General features: G+C 43.4%; 1 protein-coding gene across 1 annotated transcript in view; it reads left to right on the top strand.

Annotated features, from left to right (window-relative positions):
* Positions 1-24,319, top strand: part of Fbxl13 (F-box and leucine rich repeat protein 13) — a 193,337-nt gene extending 169,018 nt beyond the window's left edge. The window contains exons 18-21 of the mRNA XM_051152111.1: positions 2,658-2,741; positions 16,481-16,615; positions 21,794-21,957; positions 23,956-24,319. Of these exons, the coding sequence (XP_051008068.1) occupies positions 2,658-2,741; positions 16,481-16,615; positions 21,794-21,957; positions 23,956-24,157 (585 nt within the window). The 3' untranslated portion in view covers positions 24,158-24,319. The remainder of the gene's footprint in view (positions 1-2,657; positions 2,742-16,480; positions 16,616-21,793; positions 21,958-23,955) is intronic.
* Positions 24,320-24,657: the final 338 nt, after the last annotated feature.

Raw genomic sequence — 24,657 nt, 5'->3', positions numbered from 1 at the left:
CATTCTTCCATCTTTTGGATTCTGTTAGAAAAGCTCACCTCTGTGTTGCTCGCCTTCTTCTCTGAGGTCTCACATTCTTCTTCTGTCTGTGTGTTTAATCATTGAATCCATTTTCATTTTCAGATCTTGAACTGATTTTTTGATTTCTTTCATCTGATTTTTTTGTATATTCCTGAGTTTCTTCCATTGCCTCTTTATAGGTCTTCAGAGCTTGAACCGTTTTATTTATTTCTTTCATCTGGTTGTTTGCATTTTCCTGCAAATTTTCCAGTTCCACCCTATGTGCTTCTTTTATGTCTCTCACCTGTTTGTCTGCATCTTCCTGCATTTGATTACGAATTTTATTTGTTTCCTCCATTATCATCCTCATTACTAAGGATTTGAGGTCATTTTCTTGTATTTCCATTGTATTTGAGTTCTCTGGGTTGTTTTCTTTGGGATAGCTGGAAACTGGAGACGCCATGTTGTTTTGGGGTTTTTTTTGCGTTTGCTTTTTCGTTGTCCTTTAGACATCTTGCCGTCTTTGTTTTTGTTGGGTAGCTTCCAGAGTTGGATGGAGGGAGTCTAATGATAGATTCACTTGTTTTCTCACGATTTCCCTAGACTGGGAGCTCAAAGCTTCACTGGTGTGGATGTTAGGAGGTTAGCCCTGTTGTTCTGGTTTCTCATAGCCAGTGATCTTCAGCCCCCCTGTGCTGTGGATCCTGCAATTGTTCTGGGTTTCTGAATGAGTGTTGGGTCAGGCCAAGGTATCCACAGCCTTCTGTGTTCCCTGCCAAGTCCAGCCAGGAACACTGAGCCCGAACCACGGGCTGAACTCAGCTAGATTCTCAGGGCCTAAACCGTCTGCCGAGCTCAGCTAGGGATTCTGGGCCCAAAATGCTCACAGGGTCCAGCCAGAATTTTTGGGCTGGGACTACGCACCAAGGGCCTTTTGGCCCAAAGTGCGTGCTGTGGTCAGTTATTGACTCAGGGCCCGAACTGTCCACCAATCTCAGCCAGGAATTCTGGATTCAAACTGCACACTGTGTCCAACCAGAGTCTTAGAACTGGTGGAACCGAGCGCTCTGTCCAGCCTGCGTCACAGCAGGAGAACTGCGGCTGCACTGAGTCAGCGCCGGTGTTGGAACTGAGCGCTCCGCCCAGGCTGCGTCACAGCAAGAGAACTGCGGCTCCTCTGAGTTAGCGCCAGTGGTGGAACCGAGTGCTCCGCCCAGACTGTGTCACCGCAGGGGAGCTGCTGATGAGCTGAGGTGGTGCCTAGGATGGAACTGAGTGCTCCACCAAGCCTGCGCCACAGCAGAAGAACTGCGGCTGCTCTGAGTTAGCGCCAGTGGTGGACCAAGTGCTCCGCCCAGACTGTGTCACTGCAGGGGAGCTGCCGCTGAGCTGAGGTGGTGCCTAGTGTGGAACTGAGCACTCCACTAAGCCTGCGCCACAGCAGGAGAGCTGTGGCCAAAGCTGAGTTAGTGCCTCGGGCAGAATTGCTTGCTGGGCTGGGCCAGTACCCGGGACTCTGGGGCCGAACTGTCCTCCGAGTCCAGTCTGGGTCCGAAGGCTCCACGCGACCCAAATCCTGCCCTGAGTCCCCTCTCTCGCAGCAACTCCCACCAGCCACCACACCAATCGCCTCCACCGGAAGGCTATGAGCTGCAAACCTCAGCCGCCGCTGCTGGTGCCGCTGGTGCTGCTGCCTCTGCCGCTGCCGCTCCAATCAGAGAAAAATCCACACTCCTCCCGTGTACAGGGGCACGCAGGTCCTCCGCACCCTGGTCCCTCCGAACCGTGGAGCACTCCCGCTGCCGTGATGTTCGGACCTCGGTGTTCCTGGCTCAGAAATCTGTGCAATTCCCTGAGTTGTTCACTGGAGCCTCCAAATGCGGTCCACACTGCTCGCCGCCATCTTGGATCCCCGTTACCATCTTCTTAAGCATAGATTTCAGTGCATTTTCTTGTGATTCAGTTGTGTTGGTGTATACAGGGCTAATTGCCTTGGGATAACTGGGTTTTAGAGATACCATATTGCTTTGGCTTTTGTTGATTGTGTTTTAATGCTGGTCTTTAGCCATCTGGCTGTCTCTGGCACTGGCTGGTAGTTTCTGGTGCCCTTCACTGACCAGTGAGAACAGTGCACAGGCATGTGGCTATATGCTGAAACCGAGCACACCTGTGGAGACCTGGAAAATTTCTGAGGATTAGCTGGGTAACTTGAGGTTGGACCTGCTTGTGTCCCTTACCATGGGGGTCTCCTCTTACCTGGGAAATGAACACATGTGTTTTGGGGACCATATTTCTGTCTGTCAAGTGCTGTGTAGTCACTGCTGTTCTGCTGATCAGACACAATGTGTGATTGGTGCCACCATCTTGGATCAGCAGGAGATTTCTTGGAGTTTTCTAGCTCTGGGACTCTGTAGCAATTTTTCAAAGTATTAGAGACAACTTATTTTTTTAATTTAGTGGTTTAATAGTGTCTGATACTAATGATTTTCTTACAAAATTAAGCCCATGCTTCATTAGATATAAAGAGGTATGACTCAGAAGGCAGTTTTATTTAACCCTCATAAATGATTGTTATTTTATGCTATTAATTTGTACAAATGGCTCTTGGATACATCCCATATGAGATTATAATCATAAAATTATCTTTCTATTTTCAGAGCATGGTGATACTTTCTAGACACAGAAAACTGAGGGAGCTGTCTCTGTCCGAGTGTCCCAAGATCACCGACCTTGGGATTCGGGTAAGATGGTTAGGGGTTTTATTTCTAAATGGCTAAGATTAAAAATTAAGCTCCAGCCTGGTGCTCCAACCTTTCATCCAAGAATTCCGGAGGCAGAAGCAGGGGGATCTCTGTGCTTTTGAGGTCAGCCTGGTCTACAAAGTGAGTCCAGGACAGCCAGAGAAATCCTGTCTTGAAAAAAACAAAACGAAACAAAACAAAACAAAAAACAAAAAACAAAAAATAAGAACCGGGAGCCAACGTTCAAAGTCAACTCTGGGTGTCATGATTTGCAGCTAAAATGCTGCTCATGGCTCCTGTTTGACCATGTGGTCCTCAGCTTGAAGTGCTATTTTGAAGGCTGTGGAGCCTTGAGGAGGTGCTGATTGGGTGGTGGAGTAGACCACTTCACCAGCTCGTGAAGGTTAGATCCAGCCCTAGGTCTGGCCTCTCTTTACTCTATGTGAAGAATGGAGTCTCTGCCATGCCGGGGTCACAATGAACAGTGCCATCACTATGGACCAGTACCTACCACCTACTTCCCTTAAGCAGCTTTTTAAAGGTGTTTTTGTTCCCTGTAACACAAAGGAAAACTGATGTGATTTGAATAGGTGCGGCTCCTATGGATTCACGTGTTTAAATGTTTGACCATAGCAAGTAGCACTACTAGGAGGTGTGGCCTCATTGGAGGAGGTGTGGCCTCACTGGAGGAGGTGTGGCCTTGTTGGAGGAAGTGTGTCACTGCGGAAGTGGGGCTCTGAGGTCTTAACTGCTCAAGATATGCCTTGTGTGAAAGCATGTCCAGTTTCCTCCTGGCTGCCTTCAGGTCAAGATGTAGAGCTCTCAGCTCCTTTGCCAGCACCATGTCTGCCTGTACACTGCTATGCTTCCTGCACAAAGATAGTGGACTAAACCTCTGAAACCGTAAGCCGGCCCAACTAAATGCTCTTCTTTGTAAGAGTTGCCTTGTTCGTGGTGTCTCTTCCCAGCAATGAATCTCTAACTAAGACAGTAACTAACACACTACACTGAGACCTTTATGCAAGTCTCAGTGGCCTGAGGCAGCAAAGACACTTTGTGTTCTCATTCTTTTCCATCTATCTCTCCAGTCTTTGTGTCAGACTCATGGGATACACGGAGGCATTTACTTGGAGAGGGATAAACTTCTATGTGGCCCAAAGTCCTTGTCTATAGAGAACATATTCTATAGAATAGAAAATTAAGATAGTATATAAGCTAACCCAGAAAACTATGGGAGGTTATGTCGGATATTTAACATTATATCAGATATCTAATAGTTTGGAGTTTCTGCTATATAAACATAGTTGTGTACTTCAGTGGGATGGACAGCATGAGGTAAGTGACTGAATAGCCATGTACTAACTCTCTTGATATGATAATTCTTGAGAAGGGTAAGGGTTCAAAGACGTGGCCTGAGTAATATGCATGGGACTGTAAAGTGCATACTGCATGTTAGCCACAATGGACTCTTCTTAGCACCTTAAGCATCTAAATGAGAAAGCAAGAGAGGAGAGGGAGAGAGGGAGGGAGGGAGGAAGAGAGAGAGACAGACAGACAGACAGAGAGAGAGACAGACAGACTGAGACAGAGAGAGACAGACAGACAGAGACAGAGAAAGACAGAGACAGAGAGACAGAGACACACAAACAGAGAAACCACCACCAAAATTTGTGTATTGGTCATGCATTGAACAAGGAAGAAATGAGAATTAAACATGTGGAAACTGCTAACCCACTAGAAACATCACATAAAAAATGTGTTGGGAGTTAAAAGACCTCCAAAATGTAGGAAGACATTAGACTATGTAGAAAGGACAGCATCGAAGGGAAGGAAGGAGGGACACTGTCTCACAGGGATAAGAGTTAACTCCACAGGCGAGCGGATAATACCAACGACAGCTGAGAAGTCCATGGAACGTGAGGGTGTTTCTGAGCACAACACATTTGAAGATGACTTATTAAGCCATTTTAAATGACTAATCAAGCAGAGTTTGAACGATGTCCAGACTGAAGAGCTGCAGAGGCCTCCAGGTCAGCCTGTGCTTAGACCTCAGCCTAGAATTACAGACATGTGGGGCTGAAGGAAGCTCAGAAACAGCTAAACCAGCTTTCTGATTTCACAGACAAGAAAACTAAAGGGTGAGAGGTTCCAACCATTGAGGTTTTTTGTCTTCTCAGTTTAAGGGACAGGAAGGGCAGAAAAGGGGACCTACTCTTCTAAATGGTCGACTGGCAACACCATGATGCTCAGCTCTGCTTTTTTCTTTTTCTGTCTCATTGTGTTTTGACAATGCAGTAGTATAAGAGGAAAGTGTAAAAGTATTGAGAACCTTTAAAAGCTGTGGCGTGCTGGGCGTGGTGGCACATGCCTTTAATCCCAGCACTCCAGAGGCAGAGGCAGGCAGATTGCTGTGAGTTCAAGGCCAACCTGGTCTACACAGAGTCTAGGACAGCCAAGGCTACACAGAGAAACCCTGTCTCAAAAACAAACAAACAAACAAACAAAAAAAAAAGCCGTGGTACAAAGCAATCTTAATTCCTTCTCATTTTACTCCCTGACACCTATTCTGTCTATTATAGTGAGTTATTCAGAGAACCAAATACTGCTTTAAGACAAAGAACCCAGGAAGAATTAAAAACCTCCCTATGAGACAAGATTATAACTCTAAATAAAAGGAATTACAAATGCTTAGGTACACGTAACCTGCTATGAAAAGAAGCCAAAAGATTCCTATAAGTGTAAATTGTGGTTTAGTTGAAAGGTTAAACATATATTACACAAAGCCATATTCATTAGCATGATACAGTGAGACTTTCACAAAAATTTAAAAGGTGACAAATCAAAGATTTTAAGAACAAAACAGCTAACCATCATTGCAAATAAGTATGTCATTATGACTCAGTATTAATGCTACATTTTACCATTATGAATGTTGTCTTACGTTGTTCTTTACAAGTCTTGGTTCCAAATCAGTATACACATGCACACAAACATAAACACACACACACACCACTGTCTATTAATAATAATTTTGTATGTATTTATGAGATACAGTGTGATATTTTAGTATTATTTGTGCAGTGTGAAAACATCTACTTAACTACCCACCTGATCCCTCATTCATCCATTCATCCATGGGCCAGGAGGAAGATTTGTATCATCTAGTGCAGGGCAGAGCCCAAACAACAAAGGACAATTTGTCCTAAATGACAGGAATGCTCTAGCTGGGAAGCCAGACTCAGTGACATGACTCTAGTTTGCTTGAGAGAAAAGACTGTTTATGTGAACTAGTAGGCAGTAGTAGTACTAGTACTAGTGGCAGTAATAGTAGTAGCAGCAGCAGCAGCAGCAGAAGTAGTAGTAATAGCAATAATAGTAGTAATAGTAGTAGTAGTTGTTGTAGTAATAGTAGTGGCAGCAGTAGTGTAGTAGTGTAGTGGTTAGTAGTAGTAGTAGTTAGTAGTAGTAGTTAGTAGTGGTAGTTAGTAGTGGTAGTTAGTAGTGGTAGTTAGTAGTAGTAGTTAGTAGTAGTGGTTAGTAGTAGTAGTAGTTAGTAGTAGTAGTTAGTAGTGGTAGTTAGTAGTGGTAGTTAGTAGTAGTAGTTAGTAGTGGTAGTTAGTAGTGGTAGTTAGTAGTGGTAGTTAGTAGTGGTAGTTAGTAGTGGTAGTTAGTAGTAGTAGTTAGTAGTGGTAGTTAGTAGTGGTAGTTAGTAGTAGTAGTTAGTAGTGGTAGTTAGTAGTAGTAGTTAGTAGTAGTAGTTAGTAGTGGTAGCAGCAGTAGTAGCACCACCACCAGCAGCAGCACCAACACCAGCAGCTAGTAGTAGTGGTTAGTTCAGCTGTGAGTAATTATAAATGTTAAATAAGTATTTATTGAATGAATGACAGCCAAAAATAAAAGCTACAAATATTGACATTTCTAATGTTGAGTTACATTCCTCAGAGAGGAGGCAGTTGTATTTGACCAGTTGTTCCCGACCCGCGGGTTCAGTTATTCGTGGAGTGGCGAGGAGGGTCACGACCTGTGAATAAAGAATGGACGAAAGAAAGGCACGAGCCCAGGAAAACTTTGCTTATCGAGGGCCGTTTATTATAAGGGGGTATCCAAATTTATAATAAGCTTCTGAAAGGGCGGGGGTGAGAAGGAATGCAGTGGAAAGTTACAAAATCTTCTGGGCCAGGCCCAAGGACAACAGGTGTGGAGTGGGGCGACTATACAGAAGTCTCGATACACCGAATGTTCTCTTTCTCAAGGTCAGGCTGGATCTTTGTGGTAGCCAGGCAGAATAATTATCTCAAGTATGCAGACAGCTGTGGCTTTCAGCCAGCAGGGCCTCTCAGCCACTGGGGCAGGTCAGGCAAGGTCCTATGGCTCCTGACAACCAGTGACTGAATCTTTCAAAAGTATTCTAATGCATTGCTGTGATGTTAGCTTCTGAGTATCCATCACTTAAAAAAAAATGCTTGTAGGGATGAGACTGAGGCTGAGAATCAGGAAACCATCCCTTGCTGTCATTTGCTTTTGGTCCTTTGGGCTCCAGGCATCCCCCCAACTCTTCTACGTTACCTAAACTTATACTGTCTTTAGTGCTCGAGAGTCTAGGGGAAAGAGCATGCTCCCATGTTAATTATATGGTCATACAGTGAAATTCTGGCATGCCTTTTACAAAAGTTAAGACTTTCAAAATTGCTCTTTATTTTTCAGTGGTCTAAAGATATCTTTTTAAAGAGGCATGTAATACAGACTTATTTCATTATTAGTTTCACAAGATCAGATGTTCTTCTACTCAGGAAAAAATTATCTTCCTCATCATCTCTTTTTTTCCTTCTCCCTGTTTTTTTTTTGTTTGTTTGTTTTTTGTTTTTTGTTTTTGTAGTGTATGTATTGGCTTTTGAACAGTTCAAGCAACCACCTTGTTTAACAACTGTCCTCTGGCCAGCCTGTTGTAGACGTGTCTGTTTAGAGTTTAAGAAGAATTTAGTCATGGACCCTAACAGCAAAATTGTATCACTCTCCTGTGACTCTTCCCTCATCTTTTTTTTTATGGTTTTTTTGAGACAGGGTTTCTCTGTGTAGCCTTGACTGTCCCGGACTCACTTGTAGACCAGGCTGGCCTCGAACTCACAGCGATCTGCCTGCCTCTGCCTCCCGAGTACTGGGATTAAAGGCGTGCGCCACCTCTTCCCTCATCTTAAATACTCTGATTCTCTAACTTTTAACTAATTCCAAAATATTGTTTATACATTTCATCAATCATTTTTTTGTCCATTGGTAGTTCCACCTTCCAGTGGTAGCCTTTGGTATATCTTGAATTACAATGCCAAAGATGGGCTACGTGAGTCAGCTCCCCTTAGCAACAATTAAAAAAAAATCAACACTGATTTCTATTTAGTTTCCAGGATTAAGTCATGCAATAGTTATCAAAGTATGAGATATTGATAACTACACCTATTCTCCAGGGATGAAATTGTCTTCATGGGTTGAAAGGGAAACAACAGTCAAGATTCATGGTCAAGCTGTCTTTAATCATTGGCCTTTGGTACAGCAGAGGCTCTGAGCTGTCCTGGATAGGGAGGTAGAGAACACCTGCCTCTAGTGCCCAGGGAAGCCTTTGCTGCCATTTCACTCCAGAATGGTGTTGGGAAGTGTTAACTAAAAAGTCTAGGATAAAGAAGTGCCCAGAGGATCTCAGGGTGTTAGACTGTTTAAATGGTCTTAGGAGAGGAACTAAGAAATTTCTTGGTAGACTTAAAGGGGTGGTCATCTGGTACTTGTTAAAAAAAAAAACTGGGACAGTTAACAGCTTCATTTTGGAAATCCCTGGTGCATTGAGCATCCATGCTAAGGACAGTCTTCTGAGCTTTACAATAAAATAGCAAATGCCAGGAGACTTCAGCGATGTGGAGGCCACAGGGACCAGGGTTGTGTTGTTTCTTCATTGGCTGTGACTGAAAGCAAGGAGCTCAGCATTCTGTTAGCATCCTGACGATAATGTGTTTCCAATTGTGAGCAGTCCAACAGGATTTGGAACTTGCCAGGCTTCAAAGGATGTGGGATCCAACAGCTGCTCAGAGTCCCATAGCTTATAAGGTTCCAAGGGATTCTGGAGTTCTGGGTACCATGTTTTCTTGGCAAAGAATCAGGTGAAGTTGAGTAACCCCACACAAGTCCTGGATTCCTTCCCACACCCACTGTGAGAACCAGTGAACAGCTGAAGTTTTGCTGAGCTTCTAAATGACCCATACATCTGTTATTTTCATGTCAGTCTCCACCGAGAAAAACTATAGAACATGTTGAAAGAAAGGTCTTAAGAAGCCTTTCTGCCATGTGTAAAATGAAACCTGCCTAAAGTTTAAAAAAAAAAAAAAACCCTGTCAGATTGCCAGCAGGCAAAAGCAAAAAGAAATGGAAAGTAAATTTTGGGACTCCATTTTTCTATGATACTATGAATTTATCCCTCTATTTTTGATCCTTACGTGACACACCTAGGATTTGTCCATTGTGTCATGTCTGATGTGAACAGGGTGTCTCAGCATGGCTCAGAAGGGCTTTAGGTTTACTGGTTATGATTTCTAATAACTCTGTGGGCCCATTTAGAATTTCCTTTCTATCGGCCTCATGACATTAGAAGTTAAAGGTGGTGTCCCAGGCAGGCAGCTTTGGTCCATGACTCCTGAGAGACAAAAGACAGCATTAGTGATGGGTGCTGTTTCCGCCAAGCACTTCTAGAGAACACATGTTCTTTCTGTCTTCCCAAAGCGCATGAGATGTACATAGATATTTTTATTTCCTTCATACAGATGAGGAAAGTTAAGGTTTAAAATGTGTGTCAGGGTCACATAGACCTGAGGGATTCCAGCTCTGAGCTTTCTGCAAGGCTGGAAGCCTCCCTTGGCCATATCATCTTTGATTCTCCTATATCCTAAAGTAAAGGGCTGAAGCAGTACTGGTGGCCCCTGGGCTTAGTTTATTAGAGATCCTGAGATGTGAGAGGCCATACTTAGTTGGCCATTGGTCTCAGGTGACATTTTCTTGAGAAAATGTAAGAAAAAGGATAAGAGGTGGAGAGAGGACTAGATAGAAACTCAGAAGCACTTCCTAAGAACTATAGCTTACTTATAATTCTCCTGTTCTTCATGTCTACAGTGCCCCAGAGAGGCCAGGCAATTCAACCACTGACCTTGCAGAAGGAAAAGTGTGGGCAGCATGGATCTTCTTTGTCCGGCCTGGCTCATTTTTATTTTGTAGATAAAAATCTAAGGCCAGAAACTGTTCTCAAATGTTTTCAACAAATTCTGCTTACCAAATTTAATTTCCAAATAGAAAGTACCTGGTTTTGCTCATTTCCTGGTCTTCCTTCCTTTGTTTTGTCAGTTTGCATTCTCTCTGTTGCGGCCTCACTTTTTCTGCTCCCCAGGTCTCCATCTGTTGGCTCCTTTTTACACATCTGCCACATTGTATGTTTTGAAAATAATTCCCCTCTTTTAATCTAAATCTATAATAGGATCTGTAACATGAGAAAGCTCTCCAGATTTACTGACAGCCAGAGGGATACTGTTGAGAAAGCATTTACTCAGAAAATGAACAAGACAGTTTATTTTGGGGTTAGGAAAAAGTATTAGATTTTTTTTAGATTTTTAATTGATAGTATTTATTTGCTTACACATATATTTGTAACACGTTTAATCAATTATATATATATATATATATATATATATATATATATATATAATTTATAAAGTATCTTAATGTGCATTTGTTGAGAGTGTATGATCAAAATATTTTTTACTATAGTTTTTCATAATTTAAAAAGTTTGGCAGTGCCAGTGAGAATCTGGTAATAATGATGATACTAGCTACTATTTGCCAACTGTGTACCCAGGAATTGTGCGATCACCTTTGCTCATGCTAACCCACTTGATCCTTTAACAAACCATGAAGCACCAGCGTTGAGCGGCCATATTATCACCATGCTGCAGAGGGGGAACATTAGGACCTAGAGGAGTTGAGTAGTTTATGCTTAAATGCAGAACTTTCAATGGCATAAGCTGAACTCAGGCCAAAGGGTCCTCCAGCCCTGCTCAGGAAGGGCAGAGACTTGGGCTGCCTCTACCTGTAGGAGCTCATTCTCCTCATTGTATTGAGAAGATTCTCCATTCCTCCATTCCTGGTAGACTCTGCCTCATTGAGCTAGCCTTGTCTGAAGGCCAATGGCTGGGTCACAAGGATAAATTGGATGTGAATTCAAAATTCGGAATTCTGAAATGGACAATGCAGAAGATAAGTCAACCACACAAAGAGCTATGTATGATACAAAGAGAACACAGGAAAGAGAAAGCAGTAAGAATTCGGAGTCGTTTCTGCTGCCTGGAGAGATTAATGGGCATTGTAGACCATGGTTAAGCAGGTTAAAGGCCAAACTCCCCCAGATTGCCAGGTAAGAAGGAAGTTCTTGTGTCTGTGTGAAAGCATCACCTGTCAATAAAGAGCTAATGGCCTACAGCTGAGGCAGGAAATAGGAGGTGGGACATCTGGCAGGCAGAAAGGATTCTGGGATAGAGCCAGGTACAGGAGTCACCCAGCAAGATGTGAGGATGACAGACGCATGGTACCTGAGCAGAAGTAACCAGACATGTGGCAGAATATAGATTTGTATAAATGGCTTATTTTAAATTATGAGCTAGTCAGAGAAGAGCCTAGCTATATGGCCTAGGTATTTGTAAATATATTTTGAGTCTCATGCATCTTTATTCCCAGAGCTTGGGGCTGGGAGGGGAAAAAGCTACAACATGAAAAAACTGTGAAATATAAAACTTTCTTTGGGCATACTTGCTTTAGGCCTTAGCTTTGCCCCTTTTCCTTCTATGGGTCCTTTTCATGTTGAAAAGCAAAATGTTCTTCTTAGGCCAGGCCTTGTCTAACCAGGCCCAGCTTCTCAGAAGAGTGGGAAAGCAGGACCATTCTTTCCAGGACAGGGCTCTAGGCTAGAGTGAATGACCTAGCCAGGACCATCCCAACATCCTCTGATACCTGGCAAGGAGGAGGCCATCTTTGAGAAAATGTACCTCCACATCTCATGACTCTATGGGGTCCAAGCATCTCAAGTTCTGTGTTTATCACTTATAATTGTGGGGACTGTATTCTTAGCTTTGAGCCAGCCTAACTAGTCTTCATTAAAGAAGTTAGTTCCTAAATGCACAGTGTTTTTCCAGAATTACCAACAAAGAAACAAAAATAAAACAAAACAAAACCCTCCAACTTTGTAGTGCAACTAACGGGGCCTTAATGAGTCATACTGTCAAGAGATACTGTCATAAGATTGGATAACAGAGGGAGCATTGTTCGGACAAAGGGCTGTCACCTGTTGAGGCTGATTAATCAGGATTTGGGCAAAAGAACATTATTGTAACAATTAACAAATGAGTGAAGCTTGGTCCAGCTGCATACCCAATGTAGGAATGTAGCCATTAGCCCCCAACACTGTGACTCAGCGCAGATGGCACAGGGGATGCTTTATTGAAGGGATATGGAAATTTTCTGTAAAAGTGTTCATTCACAGCAAGATAGGATGATAAGCGGGAAAGGAGACAAACTTAATAATGTCTTCATTTTCTTTCCATCTTCACTGTAAGAGACTTCACCGTAGGAAGAAGCTTAGTGTAGCATTTTCCAAGAAAAAGAAAGCAGTAAGATTGATATGTGAGTGACTGGCAGCTTCAGAGCCAGCAGAGCACATGGCAGTGCTCTCTGGAGGAGAAGAGCAGATTTTGTGAGTGAGTGTGTGGCGACATGCCTGCAGACTTATAGCCTCAGGGTGACTGACAGGGCTCTAAAGGAAAGGGTGAACTGTGGGGTGTTAGCTCTCAAATTTGACACCAGTTTAGCGTAAATGCTACACCAGTCTTTTTGTCTCACATTTTCCATGTCTGTGAATGCAGTTGTGAATGTATCAAGAGACATTTAAATCACTTTTAAAGTTATTGAATTTAAAAAAATTCCAAAAAGTTCAGTTTCAAAGACTAGTAGAGCCTTCAAAGATAGAGGCGAAATAGGGAACTGATTTAAGCAGTCTAAAGACACTGACAGTTGAGGCTGAAGAGATGCCTGCGGCTCCCTTTAAAGTCAGCCAGCTTTCAAGGAACTGTTCTTATAGTTCTAAATTTCTTCTTTTCTTCTTCTTCTTCCTCTTCCTCTTCTTCTTCTTCTTCTTCTTCTTCTTCTTCTTCTTCTTCTTCTTCTTCTTCTTCTTCTTCTTCTTCTTCTTCTTCTTCTTCCTCTGTGTGTGTGTGCATGGGTGTGCCGTGGCATGTGTGTGGAGGTCAGAGGATGACTTTCAGGATCTGTTTTCTCCTTCCACTTGGGTTCTGGGCACTAAGCACTGGTAATCAGGCTGGCACAACAAGCACCTTCACCTGTCGGCTCATCCCACTTTAAATCACAGTTTAAATGCTATTCTTGCTATGGCTTGCCTCTGGTTCTTGCTCTCTATCCAACCTCTAAGGGGAAATGGTATTAGCCCACATGTTACAACATAAAAAAAATTCTCGTATTATTAAAACACAAGACTTGATTTTCTGGAAGACACTCAGGACCAATCCACACCCTCATATTGAATGAGACTGCTATTCTGAATGTGATACTTAGGAAGGCCTTTAAAACTAGCACAGCTCCAGACAGGAACCCCAAGAGACTCTTTGTGTTCTCACTGGCAAATGAGCAGAGAGACAAAGCCATCGGTTCCAGTTAAAGGTGGGCTCCCTCTGTACCACCCTGGGCTTGTCCCTGGGTTTGTTCGTCTCCAGTGACAGTGAGCCTGCTACCCCTGGACAGTGGCCCCTTCCAATGTCTGGCACCACTTAGTTCTAGACATGACAGATTTCCATGTAAAGTTAGTCACAACACAGGGGTGAGTCAAGCGCGGTAAATGCTGAACCCTGTGGAAAACCCAAGTTCTGCATGAGCTCAGAGCAATCCCTCTTGGCTGCTGTGGTCAGAAAAAAGATAATTGCCAAGGTTTCTTTCTCTCTGTAAGTATATATTTATTAGTATTGGTGTCACACACGAAAAACTATCAGCGGCTGACATTTAGTCTTCTTCAATGGCGTTAAAAAGTTTCAACTGTCCAAAACTGTCGTACACCACCATATATGGACATGTGTATATACTGTGGAGTAGCTACGGCAAGCTCATTAGCATGCATCCTCCCATATACTTATTTTGTGGTGAGAAAATTTCAAATCTACTTGTAATTTTCAAGTGTATGACTATGCTGGCTAGGGTTTTTTTTTGTTTTTTTTTTTTTTTCTTTCTTTCTTTTTTTTTTTTGTCAGTTTCACATGAGCTTGGGATCATTTGGGGAGACGGAACCTTAACTGAGAAAACATCTCCATCAGATTGTGAGCCAAATCTGTGGAACATTTTCTTGATTAATGATGGATGTGGGCGGGCCCATCCCACTGTAAGTAGTGCCACCCCTGGGCAGGGGGTCCTAGGCTGTAAGAAAGCAGTCTGAGGGAGCTGTAGAGAACAAGCCAGTGAGCAGCTTTCCTCGAGGACGGACTGAGATCTGGAAGCTGTAAGATGAAGCGAACCCTTTCCTCTGTCAGCTTGGTTTTGTTCAGTGTTTTATCACAGCAACAAAAAAGCAAACTGATTCAGTGACGGCATTAACAAACTATAGTGGTCACCAACAGACATCTCGTCTCCTGAATAAAAAAACTTGGCAGGCCATCCTTGCCTGTAGATCAAGCTAGTCTTGTCTGTGTGTTCCCAGTCTTAGTATGTGTGCAGCCAGAGCAAGCACTGAACTTTATGAAGTACTTACTATGTGCCACACACTAGCAATTCCTATATAGTACCCCGCAGACAATACTGTATGCAGTATGAAACTTCATAGGTAATCAACATTGATAGGTACCATATCACATGTACATATACATATGAATGTACACACACATCTGTATATTATATAATCCGTGTAACCATCCTTTAGGACGGGTCCTATTACCCCTCCCCCATAGAGATTCATGCAGCAGCAAAGCTAGGCTCCTGGCCCTCTGAGTGATGCCACAGTCCCAGTCCTGGGTGCGTTGCTAGACTGTCTCTCCTGTAAATCCTCGCCCTGCCCCCTCATCTGTACAAGTGTGTGGTACTTATTTCTCACCCTTAGCTCTGAAGGAAAAACAAATGGCAGAAGCAGAGGGAGAGAGGCACACTCACGTGAGAGTCAGCCTGGTGGCCGGGAACTGACCTGATGCTGAAGCCCTTCCAATTGGCATGTAGCCCAATGGGAATCTGTTTTCATATAAATGAGAGCTACATCACCAGGAACCCAGGAGAGTCCCCCAGATCTAATGCTCAAAAGTAAAATTAATGGTGACGTGTCATGCATGATGCGAAACCCTGGGAGTGACGGGTGGTTGCCATGGTTACAGTGGTGAGGAAGGACTTTGAATTAGTCATAGCATCTGATTTCTACTTGTCATGATATATTACTTTTAATTTATTTTTATTCCTCCCATGCAGAGTGTGTGTGTGTGTGTGTGTGTGTGTGTGTGTGTGTGTGTGTGTGTGCGCGCGTGCCCACACAGGCCAAAAGGCGGCCTTTAACCTGGGTACTGGAAACCAAGCTCAGGTCCTCTGCACTCTTAGCTGCTGAGCCATCTCTTCAGCCCCTCATTTTGGTCTTATACAGTATCTGCTGAGTTATAAAGTCTTTCTAAAGTAGTAAATTAGCATACACAGCATTAGGTTTCAGTACGGGACTATTAAGAAAAATCTGTTTGAGTTGATTCTTTCCCCTCTCCCCCTTCTTGTATCCTTCTGTCCACCTACGCCAGCCCATAGCCTCCTTTCTGCTTTCCTGTTAACTCCACTTATTTAAATACCGACATTATAAGCTCGGGTCCATAGATGAGATATGTGGGTTTTGTCTTTTTACGTCTGGGTTATCTCACTCAGTATAGTACCTCCCAGCTTCACCCTTTGCTTTGAAAATTTCCTGATGTCAGATTTTCTTTATAGTTCAACAGCATTCCATTGTGTCCATGTTCCTCACTTGTTATCCATCTATCTGCCGGTGGCAGTCGAGGCTGGCTCCACTGCCTTGCCAGTGTGACTCAGGCAGCAGCAGGTAGATATGTACAAGTAGCTCTGTGACAGGTGACCACTCTAGCATTTCAAATGACACAGGCAGGGTATGATTTGTCCTGAATAGAATAGGCAAAGGAGGCTCCAAACAGCCTTGATCACATGCTAAAATTTCAGAGGTTGTACATGAGGGAAACAGAGTAAAACTCAAAGGATGTGCTCTCTCCACTGTCACCCCTGGCATGTTTGCCAGCCACCCTCACACCCACATCCCTTCCTCCACTCATCTGGGTGAATATGATCCTGTTAAAATATGCCAATCAAATTTCATCAGTGGTGATTTCGGAAAAACTGGATTTGGCTAGCAGGAATTTGAATATTAATAGACTGTTAACCTGACATGTACCTTTTGCTATACTGACTTTGGATGCAGTGTTTTTGTTGTTGTCATGTCCATAGAAAAAATTATTTAAGGGACCCAAATGTATACTAAGTAAGCCAATGCAGGTAAGGTGGTTTCAAATGGACACAGTGTTGGTCAAAGACTAAGGGAAGGTAAAGGAAAACGAACAAACAAACAACAATAAAACCTTTAAAGAAGGGAACAAAAAAGAATTCCCTCAAACCTTTAACCTTGGAATCTCTTCCAGATATACTGTAAAACCTCACTGAACTTGGAACACTTGGACGTCTCCTACTGCCCCCAGCTGACAGATGATGTTATAAAGACAGTGGCCATTTTCTGCACTCGAATCACGTCTCTCAACATCGCAGGATGCCCAAAGGTATGCATGGCAGCTGCAGTTTACGCATGTCAAAGGGCAGTGTTGACAGGATCCAGGCAGGGCAGCCATTAGGAGCTCAACATGACCTAGAACTGCCTTTGTGTCTGCCATGTCTGGTGGGGTCATTGGATGCTTCGTCCCATCTCCAAATTGAAAATAGATCTAGGATTGTGTTTGTGCCAAAGCAGAATTTATAAACATTCAAAATATTATTCTTATGAAAATGTAAGTGTTTGGGTTTTGTTTTTCAACACAGGGTTTCTCTGTATAGTCTTGGCTATCTGAAACTCACTCTGTAGACTAGGCTGACCTCAAACTCTGCCTGCCTCTGCCTCCGCCTCCTGTGCTGGGATTAAAGGTGTGTGCCACACCTAGCATTTCATGCAAATATCCAGAGATCCATTAAGTTCAAAAGGAGAGACTCGGCATTAGAAAGAACTAGGTAGGACCTGAAGGAAGAGTGTCGGATTATGGGTCTCAGGTTAGATCTAAAATTGGTTAATATCCTAGAGGGCACCCGAGCCAGAACCTTGGGTTAGAGGTTTCCAGGTAGGAATAGTTTGCAGATCTTCTGGAAAAAACAAAACAAAACCTAAGTGTTAACATAATTTCACTGACTTTGGGTCCTAGTAAATAATAAACAGCACATGAAGCAAAGGTTTAACACTCTAGGCATTTCCTCAGTGGGGTAGTTAGACAGTGTCCCATTGGAAGGTCATTTAGTCATCTTTGGCCTTAATTCCAAGTTCCTGACAACTTTCCTGACACTTATGCGTAAAGAAATAATGCTTATTATAAACCTTGACTATATAAATGCTTATGGGGAAAAGTACAACATCCACTGTCACACCATCACAAAACCCAAATTTCTGGCACTTAACAGATTTTTTTTCTGCATACAAAAAGGCCAGAAGTGGAGAAGGTTTGTGGTTTGTTGTTTTAAAGGATGGAATAATACATTCAAAGTACAATACAACCTATCTTCTTTTGTCTTCAGAAGCCCTGAGTCGGGGTTAATAAGGCAGATCAAATATACACATATATTTCCTGTGAAACCCTGTCATGATTGCAGTGCAATAGTGAGGGCCCAATTTGGATGGGAAAAACAGGAAAGGAAACGAGAGCAATGAAACTGTGGGAACGTGAACTTTTAGGTGACTGAGGTGACCGAGCCAGCCCTGAAGCCCATGGCACAGCAGAGAAAGCCGAGAACATCTGACCCATACAATGGGCTTTAAGCTTGGCAGGACCATGGACTTCTGGACTTTCTTAGAAGGGGACTAAAGTCCTAGGTCAGCACTTGAGAGGAGCACAGAGACCCCCGACCTCCTTGGCTCTACATCTCTTGGCAGCTCCCCACCCAAACCAGAGGCATGGGCATCCATTTGCTCAAACCAGCCTCCTCAACCCTGACAGTTCTGAAGTTCCAGACAAGGGAGGGCCATCTTGTCACCATGGGATATCTACTATCACCCCAGCCCTCTGGGCACTGGGTCTCTAGCATCTGGCCCCTGTATTCCCCATCTTGAAAACCAAGACTGTCTCCAGATACTGCCAATCGTACTTTGGGGAGCAAAACTGCCACTGTCTAGAGATAGTAAAGCAGAGGGTTTCTGTGCAGGGAAAGGCCATGTTTAACTGTGAGTTTCGGTACAAAAGTGATAGGGGGACTGAGGCCCCTGAATGTGGAGAGGAGACACGTTAGCACTTTTTCTTCTCACTCAGCATACAGCACGTGGCTGCCAGAACTTTTCTTCAGACAGGAGATTAGAAACCTCTTCTCTAGAGGCCATGTCAGCCCATGATATAAGATTGAAAACTCCTGACAGGAGAGTGTTCCCAACACACCCTCTGAGATCACCCCTCACTCAGGTTTGTAGGGAGATCCACACTGTTGTACACTCAGCTTCCACTCAGGCTAGTCCTCCGCTGATAACCACGAATAGACAGGCAAGCATTATCAGATCAGCAGGGAAGTCTCTAAACTGAAGGTTAAAAATCCAAACATATTATCAGGGAGAACTTGGGAGTTGGCAAAAGGAAATATAAACCTTCAAATGTGCTCAGAAATTGCAAGGTCAGCTATGCATAACCACTGGCTTTAATTTGAACAGCATTGCCCCAGTTCTTAGGGGCTGTGCTCCCTTGCTGGGCTATGACTTCAGCTGCTTTACTGTTGGCTTAAGTGGGTTGAGAGTGATTCTGGAACCGCCCAAATCTTCCACACTAATGTATCAGACAAAGAGGAGGCAGAAGATGAAAAGATGTGGTAAGCCAGATGTGGTAAGCCAGAACAAGCTAAAGCCGGAAAGTTTCCAGTAAAAAAAAAAATTTTTTTTTGAGAAGGGTCTTACTTTTAGCCTAGGCTAACCTGGGACTTATCAGTAAGTAGACCAGGCTGGCCCTGAACTAGACACCATTCTTCTCCTACCTCAGCCTTCCAAGTGCTGGGATTACAAGTGTGTACCTCCCATGCCTAGCTACAAGATTTCCTTTAATACTGTATTTGGTTAGAACAAAGGAAACTATGTTTTTCGGGTGCATGTCACGTGGTTCTGGAGCTCGCACATTAGCTGCAGTGGCCGTCTGACTCTGCCATGCTGACATGAAAAACTCAGAACCTCTTGCTTGCACAGCTCACTGGGACTACTCTGGCCATAGCACAAGGCGGATGGAAGATGGGGACAGGCTTTCTAGTGGCTCTGCTAACAAAGGAAGACAGTTAGAGGTCTTATAAAGAAATGATCGATGGATTCTTTAAAACCCTATGTCAGCACGTGATACCTGACATGTTGGCTAATGTATATAATCTATTACTATGCAACCAATCACCCCTAAAATTGATGGCACAGACAACTCACTTTTTTTTTTAACATTAAAAAAGATTTTATTTTATTTTAAATTCTGTATGTTTATGTGTGTCAGTGTGCAGTTGTGTACACATGGGTGCAGTGCCTGCAGAGGCCAATGGTGTTGGATTCCCACTGGAGTGTGAGCAGCCTTGGGTACTTCTACTAGTAGCTGAGCCAGGGTTGTCCATGCAGCTGCTACCGAGCTACACCTATGGCTGCCTGGTCCTCATGGGTTCTCAGCTGAGAAAGAGTTCTTTAATTGGACATGGTGTTGCCCTCCCATGGGCTGAGTTGCTTGTAGACCAGCAACACATTCCAAGAAAGCAAGAGTCAAACAGACGATGGCTGTGTTGTTGGGCATGTTGAAACCCTTTTCACATTTCCCAGAACTTAATTAAGAAGCAGTTCTGCTTTAAGGTGACACATTTCTAATTGCTTCTCCTTTGCTAATTTTTTAGAGTAGTATGCTTGTATTTCTTCCAAGATAGGAAACAACTCCATTTAAAGAAACCAAGACTTTCCCAGAGACTCAAAAGGAGCCGTGTTGGGAAGAACAATCTGTCCAATGAGCCGAGGCCAGGATCTTGTGTCTCAGTCAGGAGCTTAGCCAGCTCATCCCCATATCCGGTTTCCAGCCCTTGAGTCATAACCCCCGCCTGGACATCATCTTCTCATTGAACACCCTGAGCTTCGAACCACAGAAGAAGGCCCCTTTTCAGATTCGTGTCAAACCCTCCTACTCTGAGCTCCACCCGCCCAGACTGTCCCTTCATCTCATTGTTGTCCTACAAAGCTGAAGGATTCCCTTTTCGGTGACACCAGATCCTCAGAGACTCATATAGCATGTCTAAGGAAGTTTTGTGAGAAGCAGTCACAAGTCTGAGCCTTGTCCAAGCATGCTCTGGAAACAGGGAATGCCTAGACAATGACAGCATCTATTTTCCCATACTTAGAAAGTATACATTCCAAACCAGAGGGCTTTTCTGCATAATTCTCTTAACTTTATGATAAAAAACAATGAGCTAAGCCTCATAGTGTATGTTCTTTTTTAATGCTCGTATATATAAAGTAGGAAATTAAATCCAGTTGGAAAAAAATTCCTTTGGGGAGAGTAATCTAGCTTACTCTGCAGCAAGTTTTAGTTCAGCTATAAATCAAAAGCCAGACCCCCAAGTCAGTGAAGTAAACTAGAAATGGAGTTAAATTAACTCTGCAGGACAGCTGGATAGATCTGGATGGTGGAACCTTGGCCAAGACTTGTCCGAGTGGGACTTGCACTATCTGTGGCTTTTGCCCATCTCCCCCTTGCCTCACACCTACCACTTTCCTTCCAGAACTGGGCACTCATCCTTGTAGTATGACCTTTCAGACAAGCCCAAACTTTTCTCCTGGGATCCTATATGGAGATGAACATCAGGGGATATACATTTTAGCTCTGTAGCATATGTTTTTAGGCATACTTTTCCAAATGGGTAAAGCTTTGCAGAGGATTCCAGGCATAGATAGACCCATTGCTGTAGCGTTTCCTAAATTCCTCATAAGAAAATTTAAGTGTTTCTCATCTAGACCAGAGGATGCTTAAGAAAAGAAGAATAAAAAAAATCACAGATCCTCTTGGTGTCACTTGGGGCAGGTATTTTGCTCTTTTGATCTTATTTGGAAGTAGTTAAACCCAAAACTTTGCTTATCAATGAACAAACTCACTGAAAAAAAATCTGCCAGGGTCTGGATACGTTTGCTTTGGCCTTTGTGCCAACACCCCGTCACCCCCCACCACCTATGTTTAAACCCTAACTGTCAAGTAACAGTGTCATGAAGTGAGGCCTTTGGGAGGTAAATAGGGTTAGAAGAGTTCATGGAAGGGAAGCTGCTATTATAGGGCCATGTCTTTATAAGAACATAGCTTGGATTGCCGGGCATGGTGGCGCACGCCTTTAATCCCAGCACTCAGGAGACAGAGGCAGGCGGATCGCTGCCTGGTCTACAAAGTGAGTCTAGCACAGCCAAGACTACACAGAGAAACCCTGTCTTAAAAAACAAACAAACATACAAACAAACAAACAAAAAGAACAGAGCCTGGAGTTCTCTGTGCCATTAAGACTATGATACAAGGCAGAGATCTGCAAGCCTGTATCTCACCAGACACCGTATGTGCCGCCATCTTGACCTTGGTCTTAGATTTCCTAGGCTTCAGAACTGTAAGAAACCAATGATGTTTGAGTCACCTAGTCTATCATATTTTATTACAGCACCCTAAATTAAGACACTGCCCTCCTGTGGGATAGAGTTGTTCAGTGACTGCTACTTATTTTGGTCGTGTGTCCAGATTACTGATGGAGGGCTGGAGATCTTATCTGCAAAGTGCCATTATCTGCACATTTTGGATATCTCTGGCTGTATTCTACTTACAGACCAGGTCCTTCAGGACCTTTCCTTGGGCTGCAAACAACTCCGGATCCTCAAGATGCGATTCTGCAGGTCCATCTCTGGGTAAGCAGGCAGCTGGGTATGAAAAGGCTTGGGAACGCCAGGATAGCTCGGCATGTGGCTGTGCTATTCATAATATACAATTTATATTTTGACTAATGAAGCCAACATTCTGAGTTGAGCTAAATGATTCCCTTCTAAAATTAACTTCATGGTTGTATGTTTCTTTCACAGAGGCCTTTTACTTTCTACTACCAAGCAGGTGACCAAAGTTAATTCTGCCCCCTATCATGTCACTCTACTGCTGAAAGGCAGTGCGCTTGGCTCATCTCCCCAAGGCTTAAGAAAACATGAGTAAACAGTTCCCTCACCCCAGACTGGAAGGACTTGCGGCTCGGGGATGGTGGGCTTCCTTCTAGTCTGGAAACCTTGCTGCTTGCTCTTGGGCCACAGACCCGCTAAGGTGTATTTTCACTGAAGCTGTCTTTACCTGAAATGGAGAAAGAGCTGGGATGAAGGACCAAATGCCAAAAATCCCGAGCAAATACATGTCCCACCACACTTCCTGTGGTTGTGGATAAGTGCTCGGCTTTCTCCTATGACGCTGCATTCCACAAGTGACCATACCTAGTCCATTTCCCTTCTCTACAGAGTCAGCAGCAACTTCCTGCTTGTGACTGTTCTAACACACACACACACACACACACACACACACACACACACACACACACACACACCACACACATAATCCCCCCAACACGTGTTTTTTCAGTTATCGTGGATGAGATTATTCCCTGACTTCTTTCTCTACCATGTTATTGGTATATACAGAAGCCACTGGGTTTTAGGTGTTGACTTTTCTGTAACTGTCTAACAGATTTAAGAGTTCTCAGTCTTTAGTGTCTTTTAGTCCATGATCATACTGTCTACAGATAATCTGAATTCTGCTTTTCACTTCATATTCCTTTCATATCTCTCTCTCGCACGGTTTTGTTTTTTTTTTTGTTGTTGTTGTTTTTTGCCTTTTTGCATTGGCGAAGGATATAAGCATGATATTGAATGAGAGTGAGGAGAGTGAGCATTCTTGTCTCACGTCTGACTGTAGAGGAAATGCTTTCTCTCAATTACTGTGTTTGCTATAGGTTGTCACATGTAGTCTTATAAATATTGATATGCTCCTTCTATCCTTTTTTTTTTGAGCCTTTATCAAAATGGGTATTTAATGTTGTCAAAGGCCATTTCTGCATGTACTAAAATAATCATGTTTTCTGAGTCTTTTTATGCCCTGTATTACATTACATTTATTGGTTTGCATGCTATACCATCTTTCTGTCACTGCAAGGAAACCAATTTGATCATAGTATATATGATCTCTTTTAATGTATTGCTGCATTTGACTGTAAAGTATTGTGCTGAGAATTTTTGCATCTCTGTCAAAGAGAAAATAAGTGTGAATATCTGTTTTGTGCACATGCATGTGTGTGTGTGTGCATGTGTTTTTTGCTTCCTTATTCCTGAGGAAGACTAAAAAATTTTTTAATCATTTGGTCATGGACCTCTTTTGAGTCACAACCTTCCAAGAAAAATATATACTGCAGCCAAACTACACAGACTCTTAGGAAGCTCATGGACCTCCCTGGAGTCCACCACATCACAGGGGTCTGTGAACTCTGGTGAGGAGCTCCATTCTGACATGTCAGCCTTCACAAGGTGGGTGGGTCAGGCTATTCCTTCATCAAAGAGGCTGCAAACCCACCAGGTGAGCACTTACTCAAAAGCACTGAAGACGACTTCCATGTTCCTGTTCCTCGGGTGCGCAGTCCCCTCACCCACTCACTCACTGCCTGGTAAGGTCTGAATTGGCTGACCTACAGGTACTTGTGCCTTGGGGAGGGGGATTATCAGCACAAGTCCCAAACCTCCCTTCACAGCAAGTGAAGCTCTGCGTTCTGCATTGAATGTGACTAGTGACGGTTACATTTTTAATTCCAAAGCTAGTCCAGTTTGAAAACTGCAGGGGATTACTTCTGCACTGACTAACGCTAAGCACTGTTGTTGCAGGGTGGCCGCTGAGAAAATGTCCTTTCAGGTCCAGTATCAGGAATACAGCTCTGAAAACCCTCCAGCGTGGTTTGGCTATGACTCGGAAGGCAATCCTCTTGCACAGACTCATAGCAGAACGCATATTAGGGGTCACTCAGAACTGCTAGCCAAAGAGTCATTCAGCAGTGATGAGGAGAGTTCAGACTCCAAATCCAAATAGAAAACAGAACATCTAGAACTGACAACTTTTCTTCATTTGGTGTAAATATTGTTACTAGTTCTCAATAACAATGCAAAAGAGTAGCACACCTCTGTTTTTTATTTCAACTGCAAATGTCATGTTCAAGGTTGTAAAGGTAACCTGCTCAAGTCACCTTTAAAGATCTATGTATTTCATGTACATGTGCCTGTGTGTGCATGTGTGTGTGTGTGTGTGTATGTGTGCGCGTGCACGCATGCACACCCCACAAAAGCCAGAAGAGGGTATCAGATGCCCTGGAGCTGGTGTTACAGATGACTATGAGCTGCTGTGTGGGTACTGGGATGTGAATGTGGCTCTTCAAGCCAGTAAGGACTTTTAACCATGAAGCCACCTCTCCAGATCCAAACAAACTAATAGTTTAGATGAGATGGCTAGATCCAAGGTCACAGTGTAGGAGCAGCTCCATTTTTTTTTTTTTTTTTAAGAAGTAGAAATTGCTCTCCAGACAGGAAGAGAAA

The sequence above is a fragment of the Acomys russatus genome, chromosome 10 (assembly GCF_903995435.1).
Source record: "Acomys russatus chromosome 10, mAcoRus1.1, whole genome shotgun sequence".
In the NCBI taxonomy this organism is placed as follows: domain Eukaryota; kingdom Metazoa; phylum Chordata; class Mammalia; order Rodentia; family Muridae; genus Acomys; species Acomys russatus.
The sequence above is the reverse complement of the archived record's forward strand: the minus strand, read 5'-3'. Positions and strand labels throughout refer to the sequence as shown.